Genomic DNA, 14,265 nt, shown 5'->3' with positions numbered 1-14,265 from the left:
ACACATTTCCCCCCCCAACCATAAATTAACAGAGAATTGTGTGAGAAATAAAGTATCATTTTATCTTCAGGATGTCTGGAGAAATTGGCTATTACTATCTATACTGTCAAAAAGACACGCCAGAAACATAAGCAGTGATGCTTGAACAAGACACTAGATGAAAGGGGGGAACTGTAAGCTAATGTAGTTTTGAGATGTATGTTCACAACATAATGCTGTGTTGTATTTTCTAATTCTGGGTGTAACTCAGCAGGAATCGACCTGCAATTCAGCAGAATCCTTTGGAGTGGACAATAGCTGTAATTTTTTGGGCACAGCTCCTATTCACCCACTAGGACTTGGACATGGCAAAACCCCAGTAGACTACAACCATTATGTCAATGTCATCTATAGAAGGTATCTGCTACCACAAAATAGCTACCACGATTTATCTGAGAACAGTTATTCCAAACACAATGCAATATTTTATAACAAACATTTATAATCCAGTTTGTAACAAAGAAATCCATCATATAAACAAATGAATTCGTCATACACTAAATAAATATCTCTAAATAGTAGGAACTAACATTTTAAAGTTTTTTTTCAACACAGGACCCGATCCGGCAAGTCCTTAATACACAGAACTCCCTCTGCAGTCACCCAGTTCAGTTCATGTTCTATGGTGCAATTTAGTCTGATCAAACAATGTAAATTTAGTCCAAAGGTGAGCACAAATATTTTAGCAGGTATATAAAGGAATAATTAAGACAGACTGCCAGGACTTATTTGCCATCAGAGATGAGCTTAGTTTTTCAAATACTGTGCACAGTCAAATGACACACATATATAGTCAAATTGTAAATTATCTGGAGTTTCAAACAAAGCTTGGCTTGGCTGGATAAATTAAAACAGAACAACATAAGAATGTGCAGATCCTGGAAAGTAAAGGTTTTGGCTTTGACATATGGTTACGTATTTCAATTTGAAGAATTTGGATCAGTAACTGGGGAACAACATATTTCAGAGACAAAGGACTGAGACTGTGAGTTCTTCTGCCTTTCAACATCTTGTCTAAATGCCAGAAAAATGAGTGATGCCTAATCTGGCTTCATATAAGGCGATGGGAGTACTATGATGGACACATCAATCTAATGTGTTGGCTTACCCAGATCTAGCTTTTGCATTAGTGAAGTTTTTGATAAACCTAAACTTTTATTATCTATGCAAGAATTTATGTGAGTGTCATCTGCCAGAAGGTTTTACACCTTAGGCTAAATATATGTCAGGGACAAACCCCTAGATGCTAGTTATTTCATGACAGCACCAACCTGGTTTCGATGAAGTGCGCAAGCAATGCAGGGCGCAACATGTAGCAATGCTCAACCACAAGAGGAGAGAAACTGCTAGTGCTTGGTGGAAGGGTGTGCCGCGCTTGTTTTTGAACTAGTATGGATTGCTAGCCATGAAATGCGCAAATGACTGTGAAATGTGATTGTTCAGATCTGCAGGGAGATTCTGAGAGATGAAGGGCAGGAACAGTAAATCATAATTTAAGAACAGCATCATAGGTCCCCAACACCAAGAAGAATGGAAGATTAAAATATGGCAGAAAAAGGCTTTGGGAACCTGGTGATAATATTCAGGGGACAATGTTGCTCTGACTTAAATATTCTAATCAATTCACAATATTTTTCTAGTTCTTACATCTATGTGATGTCTCTCCAGTTACAATTCATGCTGGTTTAAGGGTATCAAGATCAGGCATAGGCAAACTCAGCCCTCCATATGTTTTGGGACTACAACTCCCATCATCCCTAGCAAACAGGACCAGTGGTCAGGGATGATGGGAATACATGATTGTGCTAGGTAGGACTTTGTCATTTTTAAAAGGAGTTTTGAGGATACACGTTTTAATTCCCATCCCCTTTCATTTCCTTACAAGCCTTATGAGCCCATTCAAGTGTGGCATTTGCTGATTTGTGATTCATTGGAAACTTATGGAAATAGGATCAAAGGTTATTATAACCGAAAGAGATACAGACGATGCATTTGAACACATATTGTAAGGGGGGCTGCTTCCTTAAAACATCCATAAATATTATATGCTCAGATTCCCTGTTGTTTGCATTATATTACATATGCATCTTGATATATATATATATTTTTACATTTCTTGGATATGTCCTCTGGATTCTTAGAACAGTTTTGTTACAAAATATTCTATCTCTCTGTCATAAATGCAGTTTAAAAGAATTTGGGCAAGATATGGTTTGAAATGGCTGTTCCTTTGCTTTTACAAAATAATAATAATAATAATATTAATAATACAACAAAACAGACCTAACATTTTGGTATCTAATTGATTTTCCATTCAGCATTCCCCCAATATACCTTGACATTTCTGTATTCTTCAGAGAGAGGTCTTAACACATTCCATTTCCTATAAATCTTCACTAATATAAATATATTGGCAAGAACTTTGACCAGCAATAGTAATTTCATACTTAAATAATTACATTTCCTTTTAAGTTTAACAAGGATTGGTTCAGAATATCAATATTAATGCACAATTATAAAAAAGACAATATTAAGTACCCTTTTATTTCCCTTTGTATCAAGTGCAGTCTTATGAAAGGAACAAAATATAAAATTATTTATATATTAGAGGCTCATTCTAAACAGAGACAAAGCAACATATTCTTGTCTTTGACAAAAAAATATGGTGTGTCTGTACTTTTATTATAAATAACCACATTGTGTCATGATTTCTTCTTGCCAGCAAATGAAGGACATTGGTTCAGAAACCTTCTCAGCATATGTAAATATTTGACTAAGTCATGCTTCCTTGAGAAAACACAGTCCAATTGCATTCAGAGTAGACGGTAATAAGGAGATCATTCGCGTACGACATTTAAGGTTCTTGGTAGCCAGTACCAGTTGCACTTGAAAAGAAAACCCTCAGTTTGTATGTGGTTTTTCCTCTTTTTTAAAAAAATAGAGATACAGTCAGTTATTTGTTTACTTTAAAAATTATAAAGATGAAGAATAATACTGTTTATTTTAGTTCTCATATAAATTATAAAACTCAAGTTTGGCAGAGTCTCTTTCCCAGAGGAAGCATAAAGCACTTTTGTGGTATCTTCACCAGAAAATATTTGTATCACATTAAGTTTGACAGACATGATGAAGATTGATATGGAATCCTACAGCCCAAAGAGAACATTCTTCTGATGCAGCTCCACGTGATGGATGTGCTCCGTGGGATTATTTGATTGCCATGATTTCACTCAGTTTATTGATCAAAGGGAGTAGAAAGACACCACACTGAATCAGTTCAGTAGGAATCTGTAATGTTCCCGACAGCAGACTCTGTTCGTTTGAGGTCAAAAACATATCCTTTGGAAGACAAAAATGGAGTTGTAAGAATGCAACAAACAAAAAGAAAGAAAAAAGGAATGAGGTAAAATCCCCTAGGATGGCAGAGCAAGTTAGAATGTCAGGAGAGTGTTCGGTTATACCTGACACCTAAATGTTTTTCTAGCCATATTTCAGCTAGTTGCATGGCAGAGGCAAATGTACTTGCTTTGGACCCCAAACACATCTTGTATTGTTTAGGATCTAGGTTGGGATCACAATGAACTGGATGAAATACATGTACAACTCCCACTTCTTGGCTCCTAAATGCCTTAAGTCCAGAATTTATTACTTTAGTAAAGAGGTCTACATCCTCAAGTCCCCAGCCTTGAATAGAGGTATCAAATCCACCAGCATTCACAAGGTCACTTTTGTAAATGCAGGTAATCCCAAACCCATAGTCCCTCCAAAACCCAGTTTTCTTTGTGAAAACAAAGTTGCTGTCCGCTGGAGGGTTGCCCCCATGTGTTACTTTGGGGTCATACTGACTGAAAATAATAGGATAATAAACCTGTTGTCCTTGAATGGTGTTAGCTCTACACCGCTGGAGAAAATCGGGGGTAAATATCAGGTCAACATCACAAAATAGCAGCAAAGTGTCATTGTCAAACTTAGAGGAGGCCATTTCAAGACCCAAACCTCTAGAGAAAACTCCCGACATTGGAATGACGGTCATGTCTGCCATAGGATACTTCTTTTGATATTCATTGATCAGCTCTGTGTGTTTGCTGGAATCCTGACCAGAATCAGAGTTAAAGAGAATGACTGCCAGCTTTACGTTCTGCTTGGAAATAAGGCACGTCTTTTCAAAATTCTCCATAAATCTTAGGAATATATCGTATCTCCCTGTGAGAGGGACAAGAATGTGAATCTTCTTGTCACTGATTCCCCCTATTTCTTTGGTGCCTTGGAATGATGAAAAAATGTTCAGAGAATTAGAAAGGAAGGAGAAAGACTGCATGTCGCTGTTCACGTTTTCTACCAGGCTTCTTACATCCAGCTCTTCTTCCTCTTTGAAAAATGGTTTACTAAATAATTGTTGAAGGTAGGCATGGCGCCGAACTGGAACAGTGACTTTTCTTCCTTTGTGCCTCTTATACAAAAGAAGCAAATCCAGAATGTATTCCACACCATGCAAAGGGTCAACCCTACGGTACCCATACTGTATTTCATTGAAGTCAATCAGCCTTCCTCTAGATTTAGAGTTCTCATTGATCATTTCCATTACCTGCATTACAGTATCATCTAATGCTGCCCGCAGGATGCTATTAATACTCTGTCTAGGTGGCTGATTCTCAGCCATTGAGTACAGCAGCTTTCCAGTCAAAAATTCCCATTCAATGACTTCATTCCTGTCACGTGGCTGAAAGCGGTTGAAAGATGGCATCATTCCAAGAAGCTGATCATCTTTGCTGATTTCATCGTTACTGAGCTTGCTCATGAGGGCACTTTCCCGGTGAAGCTGGATGGTCCGATAACGCAATTCTGAAATTTTACGGGCCAATATGTAATTGTGAAGCCTATACTGATAGGCTGGCCTTTTATTTGGATGAAGTGTAATGGCTGTGTGAATTTTGCTGTTGTGAAGATCTTGTATATAACCCTTCCGGTTGTGTTCATAGTTTTCATGGAACAACTGCTGCATCTAGAAAACAAAAATAATAACTATTATTAGGTGTGTTTCTTCCAGCTATGAGATATCAGGAAAAACAATGACTCACTTATATTAACTTATTTTTTCCTAAATAATATGCTATATTGCAAGCTTTCCACCAGTGAATTTTTTAAAAAAAGGTTTTTCCAGCTACAGTATTTCTCTTCACTCACTCATGTAAGGAATAGAAATTATATCTATTTTACAGGAAAATTACTCCATTTCGGAGTACAAATGTGTATATTGGGGAGAAGGGTAAGGAGAGAAGAGGGAATGGGAGGAGCAGCTAATCAGTTCTTCTAATCTTAAAATGTGAAAACACTATTTCAAGTACATTTTTATAAGCGTCCAAGTCTCATATTTTTAGTGACCTATTATTGCTACTACAGTTGGGTGATCGTCTGTACGTTTCTGCTCCTACTTGTTATCAATTAATCAAAGTTTTAAAGGAAGTACAAAGTATAAAAAATACAAAATCAAAGCCTCAGAAGAACAAATGTGTCACGTTAGGAGCCAACAATCAGAGTGAGTCTAAGACATATTACATTCAGACATATTGCCACTTGTTTAGTAATGAATTTATTAGAACCCTTCTACTCAACAGAGTCTCATCTCCAAGGATCAAGCAAGAAACTGCCTCTTAAGGGGATAAATTGTGTCCTCTGACCCCTTTATAGAATCTACAATAGAAAAACACATGAGAGACAGTTTCGAGCTCTGAATGAATGCAAGAACACCATCTGTCCTTGGAAGGAACTTTCGCAAATCTGTCGTCCATGATCTTGGAGGATAAAATGTTAAAATGTGCCAACCAAACTACTCTTCTGCACTTGGCTATTGTTAAAAAATATAGATATGGCGTACATTTGTTTGAAGTAGATTAAGTATGGCACAGTGAGGGTGGTGTACGTGGCCCAGGGGTCAGCAAACGTTTTCAGCAGGGGGGCGGTCCACTGTCCCGCAGATCTTGTGGAGGGCTGGACACTTACAAAATTAAGAGCAGCGCTAGCAACAAATTTAGGTATAACTATTTTAGCTCAAAGAAGAACAAAAGAAAATTGAAGTCCCAGGAACTAGACGGAGGCTCCATATAAAACCTGGTTCACAACATTTGCTGTGCATACCCTAGGGCCGCTAGAGCAATTGCACCTCCTTTTGCGCAGAAAAAAAATTAAGCAATGCTCTAGTGCAACACAATGGCCTTTCCTAGCTTGCCTGGAACAATGCATTTGGTAGAGTCATGAAATCAGATACCAAGGTACTTGTAAGAATCAACTTGTTCTAAATTATGGCCAGTCGTGGCCCAAGAATATTTGGCCTCCATTTCAGAAAACACCATAACCTTTGTTTCCTTATACTTAATAGTTAGACATTCTTTCCTACAGTAGTCTGCAAATCCAGTAAGATATCATCAAGAGAACAGCCACTACAGAGGTTGTGGCTGCTTGTTTATTACAACAATAAATATTTATTAGCTGCTGATTCAGTAGCACCATACCATCTAGCGTTATCTATTCAACTGCTAAAATGATGTTGTCACTTTCTGGAAAAAGTTCACAATACTTTTTCAAGTACAGTGGTACCTCTGGTTAAGAACTTAATTCGTTCCTGAGGTCCGTTCTTAACCTGAAACTGTTCTTAACCTGAGGTACCACTTTAGCTAATGGGGCCTCCCGCTGCCGCCGCACAATTTCTGTTCTCATCCTGAAAAAAGTTCTTAACCCGAGGAACTATTTCTGGGTTAGCGGAGTCTGTAACCTGAAGCGTCTGTAACCTGAGGTACCACTGTATGGCAATTCACACTGTTGTACTTTCTGTTTTTAGTGAGTAAAAAGACTCACATAGTATAGCAGCCTCGCAGGGAGAAGCTAACAAGATATGCCACAAGAAACAGTGCAATCCAGAAGGAAGTTAAGGAAGGCGAACCTAAACATGGTATTAATTGTGTTAATGAAATTCATGTGCATGCTTTTCGTTATGTAAATAGCAGCTCTGTGGACCCTTGGCACTGTAGAAGGTTTGAGTTAGCCTGCTGGCTCTCTCCCTTCCATGGTCCTGAAAAAAAATCACCTCTCTGAAGCTTTTGTTTGCATTTCAAAGGAAGCTCCCATTGGTGCCAAAGGAGGTTTCTCTTCTAGTGCAAACAATAGCTTTCCTGAGGTGATTAATGTTAAATCCGTTGCAGAGAGAGGCAGAGTTAAACTGCATCTCTTAAGACCCACCCTGTCCCAAGACTGCTCAGGCTTTTCCAGCTCTGCTACATACACTACAAAAAGCATGGGCATTCATCATCATCATCATCATCATCAATACTCGCTTTTGGATCATTCCTACTAATTATATAATTGTGCAGTTCTTGATGAATTAATATCAATAAGTTGAACCCCACCAAAAAATGTTGAGCATGTATATGCAAAGTTGTGTGTGCATATCAGGAATGAGAGTGGCTCAGTCGATAGAGCATGAGACTCTTCATCTCAGAGTGGTGGGTTTGAGTTCTACGTTGGGCAAAATATACCTGCATTGCTGTGAGTTGGACTAGAAGATCCTCATGGTCTCTTCCAACTATGATTCTATAGCATCTTCAATGCTCTCCCTTCTTAGGTGAGAATGTACAGTTCTAGGAAATTTATTTGCTTGTGGAGGGATACCAGAGAGGCCTTGAAAGCAGAGATCCACATCTTCAAAGTATCACCTCCTCGGTGTTTTCTCTCTCCTTCTCCACACATGCAAGTACAAGCATGTGCAGATTATTTTGGATATGGTTTTACCCATTTGGTGTGTGTTTTAAAAAAATGTAAAAGTTCTGAGTTCTTCTGAACTTGCCAACAGCACCACCAACACCCCATTTGTGCGATGTCCTTTTGTCTACATAAGTATCAGCACTTGAGACTGAACATCAGAAATAAAGGGAATGACAGCTGTTTTTTCTCTGTTTTGATTACACTTCCCGGCTTTCAGACTACAGTTAAAGCAACTCAGTATTTCTATGGATTACATTCCCATCTTCTCAAATGGGAAATCCTTTTAGCTCTGGGAGAAAACATTATTACAAAACAGGGCCTTGTAAGAAAAAAAACACAACGTTTTGAAAGCATTATTAAAAAGAGGACATTTCAAAAACATTTATGCAAACATGCAGAGGCCTGGTACAATGGATTTTATAAGTCTTCGTCCTCCTTTTAAACCATTAGAAACTTTGTTGAAGTACAGAATACACAATTATGCTGGGCCCTTAGGCAATACTGCACCACTACAAATCCAATTCTGGCCTATTGATTTCAGTCAAAAAATGGAATACAATCAAAGGCAACGTAGAAGGCTCCTACAGAGTGCAAGATTTTCTGCTTTTGACTTGTAGTGACCCTTTTACTTCACTTTAAGTCACATATTTCATTCTAGTAATACATAACAATTTATGTGATTATCTGTAATTAGCAATGATTTATAGTATTTATCCTGCAAGTATATGACTTCTGAGTCCAGTAGAGGATTCCATTGTAAATGGAGCAGGATATTTCAATTTTAAGGTCACAATGCACAATCCATTCTTTGTCCCCCATAGAAGTCTAATTATCTACAACAGGTCAGAGATGGTGTAGTGCATAATCTAATAAACATTTTCTGCAGAATTCATTACCAGTATATAAAAACAAAATAAAAACTGAGAATCAAACTAAAAGCCAGTTCCCTTGTATAAAATATGTTAATCATTAAGTCAAATAACCTAGTTTCCCCCCAGTGTTTGATGCTGAAGTTTAGCAAATCCAAACCACTGTTTAAGTATTAGATTTAAAAAGCAGTCTGTGGTTTGCAGCTGGAACAGCAATGGCAGAAACTGCACAGACAACTCAGAAGACACACACTCTTTGTAGGCTGCTGCGGTTTACGGTTTATAGCTATATAATATTCCTGAATGCATATTGCTAACTTGTACAATTACGTATTAGCAATATGCATCTGCTTCAGACAAAGCCTGAAAGCTAAAGTGAAGCTCCACTTCAGTTTGGTATTTGGACCTCCCCCAAGGCGAACTGGGTTGTCCCTGAAGCAAGGGAAGGGCACTTTGGAGCTTTCTAAGAGCAGCAACTGCTCTGAAGTCCCGCATCAAGGCTTTATAAGCTGCCTTGATTTATGCATTTTTCAATGGGCGCTGGCGCCCATTGGGTCTGGTCGGGCAGAAGACAGAAAGGCCAACACTAGATTGCACCAGACCCAATGACTCATTCTAGTCATTGTCCCCATCCTCCTCCCTGTTGAGTTCTACAAGGGCATCACTGAGACCAAGAAGGTGTAGGTTGATTCTCTGGACTAAATAAAAGAAGCAGCTCTTCTTTGCAGACACAGATAGCCTGGCCACAGTTACCCAGCATAGGAGCCAACTCCTAGGGGCTCAAATAAAATATTTGAGGAGGCTGGCTGCCCACAAAGTTGGTGGTCATTGCCATTCAAATGGTGTGTGCGCACTGCATCATGTGATCAATTATGTGGTATGGGGCTTACCTGGGCACCCACAATATCTTATTCCACTTGGCACTCCTGTTACCCAGACTCTGGTAACCTCTAAGAAGGACTACTGCAAAGTGTTGTACACTGGACTGCCTTTCAAGACTGTTCAGAAACTGCATCCGGAACAATACAGACACTAACTCAAACTGGTCGTTGTGAATACCTCTTGCCAGTGCTTAACAGTTCCAATAGCTCCTGATCCATTTCTAAGCAAAATTCAATGAGCTCTATTGTGGGGATGTCCAGGAAGCTGCAGCAAGTGCAACATTTTCAACTTGCTCACTGGAGCAGCTGATCGCCACCATGTTACACCATTGCTGAAAGAACTGTACTGGCTACCAATTACCCAGCTGTATTCTTAACAGATAAATGCAAGGGTTTGAGGCTTAGCTTTAAGGCCCTACATAGTTTATGTAGGATCTGGGTGCTTGAAGGATTTTCTGTGTCTATGACTGATAGTATCTTTAGATGACCCCTTCAATCTGAGGAGGATGGGAGGCAGCTGAACAGATGACATTCACCAATGGATTCTAGCCGCCCCTCCAAGGCTTGCCTGGCAACCCATTTTGCTAGCTTTTCAATTCCAGGCGGACCTTCTGCTTTCCCAGGCTTTTTATACATCTACTGAGTTTTAAGACAAATAATATTTTGAATATTATTTTAGTGTTGTTTTTGCTTATAAACTTCTCTGGATAATGTTAACTGAATGGCAATATATAGACTCCATTCTGGTGGCTCCATCTCAACCACCAAAGGCCAAAGGGTTTCAGATTACACAGAGACATCCATTGTTCACTAATTTGGGCAGCTGTGTACTGCATGCACTTGCTTGTTGAAGGGCAGTGTGTGCGCATGTGCACACTCGCACACACACACACACAAGTCAGTGCATCAGGCTGTTAACCAGAAGGTTGGTGGTTCAAGCCTGCCCACGCAGGGACAGCTGTGGGCAAAATTCATGCATTGCAGGAAGTTGAACTAGATCAGAGGTTCCAAAACTTATTTGGCCTACCGCCCCCTTTTCAGAAAAAAATATATTACCCAGCACCCCCCTGGAAATTTACCTTCTTTAAATTATCACTATGACTTTAACTCTATGTTACAACAGTAGGTGTCATTACACAACAGGTGAAACATGTGCAAATGCTTCTTCAAAACTGATTACCGTATTTTTCGCTCTATTGGACGCAGTTTTTCCCCTCCAAAAATTGAGGGGAAATGTGTGTGCGTCCTATGGAGCGAATGCAGGCTTGTGCCATAGCCACGCGCAACCCCTCTGGCAGGGAGAGGCTGCACAGGGCTATGGCTTCTTTAGCTCCATGCAGCCTCTCCCGGCAGGGAGAGATTGCGCGGGGCTAAAGAGGAAGCCAAAGCAGCGAGCGGGATCCATCCCGCTCGCTGCCTTGGCTTGTTACATAGCTGCGTGCAACCCCTCCGGCAGGGAGAGGCTGCACGGGGCTAAAGAGGAAGCCAAAGCAGCGAGCGGGATCCATCCTGCTCGCTGCCTTGGCTTGTGACATAGCCGCGCACAACCCCTCCAGCAGGGAGAGGCTGCATGGGGCTATGGCTTGAGATTGCGCGGGGCTAAAGAGGAAGCCAAAGCAGCGAGCGGGATCCATCCCGCTCGCTGCCTTGGCTTGTGCCATAGCCGCGCACAACCCCTCTGGCAGGGAGAGGTTGTGCGCAGCCTGTACACTGCTCTTTGGGGCTGGGGGGGGGGAAAGATTTTTTTCCTTGATTTCCCCCCCTAAAAACTGGGTGTGCCCTATGGTCCAGTGTGCCCTATGGTGCGAAAAATACGGTAAGTGGACTAGATTACAAACCCATGGGGAGAGGGGACTGGAGTGACTTCAATACAGTGGTACCTCGGGTTAAGTACTTAATTCATTCCGGAGGTACGTTCTTAACCTGAAACTGTTCTTAACCTGAAGCACCACTTTAGCTAATGGGGCCTCCTGCTGCCGATGCACCGCCAGAGCACAATTTCTGTTCTTATCCTGAAGCAAAGTTCTTAACCTGAAGCACTATTTCTGGGTTAGCAGAGTCTGTAACCTGAAGCGTATGTAACCCGAGGTACCACTGTAATAACAGCAGGGGACTAAAAGGGAAACTAGAACCATGCTAAAAGTTGTTAGAACACTGTCAACGATATCAAACTTTCTTTGGGAAACTCACCCAGGACTACAAACCAAAACTGTTTAACATATAGCATGGCTTTTATAACAAGATTTATCTTAGCTCAGAATTAATTTTCTTGCATACAGACACATGTTCACACACAGAGGAGCAGCCAGTTCACAAATGAGGAACCGAACATCCTGCCTTCTCTTTCTTCCATTGTTAGCACATAAAAAAATCAAATTAAGATTTTAGCCCTTATGGTGTAATCAAGGAGATTAAGTACAGCTTCCTCCCAGCTGATTTTATTAACATTAAAGTTTTATGATAAATTATGAACATCCCTAGAGCTAAACATCCAATTAAAATAGCATAAGCATGGCAGGATGTCTATTACAATGTTTTTCTTAGAAGAAATTTTAATTATATTGCCATTATACTTTTCCAGTGCCATAGTTATGTTTTGTTAGGGGATGAGATGAAAATACAGCATTAATTAGCATAAATGTATTCTTAAAACCTTATAGAGAATCAGTCTTAACAAAAAAAAAAGTAAAATCCAAGCTGGAATTACATGCTTCACAGAGACTGAAAATACCACATTTACAATTCCTCTTCCATCTTAATAGAGAATTAACAGGATGTTATGGATTGTCGCACTGTAAGGGTTATGAATTAGTTGCTACCGCTAATGAACAAAAGAAAACCCACAGACAATACTACATGATATATTAAGAACAGCTCATACACACCCCACACCTCTTCTGTTTTACAGCTCAGCATATGCCAAAATTAGAGGAGTGTTGCTATAACCTACCCTTGACACAAAGCTGATCTTAATGCAAGGCTGATCCTACTATGGATGCCACTATCCTGAAAGTGATCTCTCCAACGTCAACTATCATCAGCATATGAGTGACAACCAATTCCAAATCTTCTGATGACCTCATCCACTGGCTTCAAATAAATATGCTGAAAACTTAGTGGGGTAGAATGGATCCCTGAGGGCATCCCCTAATATAAATTCCATGGGAGAAAAGTAAAGCCCATTAATACTACTTTGTAGAATTGGCTTTCCTGGTAGGAATGGAACTAATGAAAAATGGTGATTCCAATCTTCATCCCAGAGAGCCTATCCAGAAGGGTACCATGGCCGATGGTATACCACCAAAAAATCCAACAGAATCAATTCAGCTGCATTCACCCAGCTTCTCTGGGTAGAGGTCATTGATTACGGCAACCAAGGTAGATTCAGTTCCCAATGTGAGTGAGATTTCAAACTGCAACAAATATAGGTATTAGTTTCATCTGGAGTTAGTCAGCAACCACACAATTCAACACCTTGCACAAGAAACATCTGTGATTGTTTAATTAGGATTAGAACAACTACCAACCAATCTATAGCCTTTTAATCTCTGTGTCTGTTACTGTTTCTGTTTCTAACTATAGTATGTATTTTGGTTTTGGTTTTTTGCTTGGATCATAAGATGTTTGTGGGAGGTTCTATTGTAGAACTGAAAGATGGGGTGTAAATGTTCTAACAAACTGATCTTTTGTTTTTCCTCTTGGGGTTACATTTTCATTTATGTCCATGTCATTCCAGTTTGAATGGAATAGTCTTAATACATTTTGTGACTCACGAGATGATATTAGAAGCAATGTAATCCCTAGGCTGATGGTCTAATACAGTAACAAATGTGATAACAACTCCTTGATATGTCATAAAACCAGCAATCTTGCATTTCCAGTTATAAAGAACTATTGCTCTACTGTATGGTACAAATATCTAACTACATTTAGCTGCACCAGAGATGCTCAATAGAATCCCAGTGATATTAAGTCAGCGCTATCACTGAAATCTTATTAGAGGAATACAAGTTGTTTATTAGTCCCAGTTCCACATCTGTCATCTTCTACCTCATATTTCAGTGAATGATACTTGTAAATTTGTTGTGGGAAGCAGATAGGATATATCAAACAAATTTTCCAGTTTCTTCTTTGTGTGCATTACATAGATGTTGCTTAATCAACAAGGTCACTGTATTACTGCATAGAACATCTGGTTAATTCTGGGAATCAAGTTTTATTTCCTCCGACAAATCCACAACCCACATCTGTCAATTTCAAACCATATGGTTAATTAAAACCACCCCAACTGTGACCTTCTAAAAATCCATAGTGTGCATAATAATGAAATCAGTTGGAAAACATTATTTCCAATCCTATCATTTATTTCCTAGATTCTTTTATTCAACATTGACTGGCTCTGAACACTACAAGAAACAAGTGATGATGATGATGATGATGATGATAATGATGATGATGATGATGATGATAATTAATATCCTGCCCATTTGGCTGGGTTTCCCCAGCCACAGTCAAGTGGTGTATAAATTTTATTAAATAAATAAATAAACAAACTTCTTTCAAAAATTTGCACCATTAGTATTCTTTGAAAATTCCTTCCTTAGACGGTTCACTGTTTCTACCAGGACTCAGTAACATCAGAAACTGAAAATTGTAATTTCCAGAAAAACTGCCAGTAGATTATGAGATAAATACTTTCTGATTCCAAATAGAGAAATAGA

General features: G+C 39.4%; 1 protein-coding gene across 2 annotated transcripts in view; it reads right to left on the bottom strand.

Moving 5' to 3' along the window:
- Window positions 1-461: 461 nt before the first annotated feature.
- CHSY3 (chondroitin sulfate synthase 3) overlaps window positions 462-14,265 on the bottom strand; it is an 88,612-nt gene continuing 74,808 nt past the window's right edge. For both annotated transcript variants that reach the window (XM_083576699.1, XM_083576700.1), the window contains one exon: window positions 462-5,041. In XM_083576699.1, coding sequence (XP_083432825.1) covers window positions 3,479-5,041 — 1,563 coding nt within the window. In that variant the 3' untranslated portion in view covers window positions 462-3,478. The remainder of the gene's footprint in view (window positions 5,042-14,265) is intronic.

This window comes from Podarcis filfolensis, assembly GCF_964270895.1.
Source record: "Podarcis filfolensis genome assembly, chromosome: 11".
Lineage (NCBI taxonomy): Eukaryota > Metazoa > Chordata > Lepidosauria > Squamata > Lacertidae > Podarcis > Podarcis filfolensis.
Note: the sequence above shows the minus strand (reverse complement) of the source record. Positions and strands in the feature narration are given on the sequence as shown.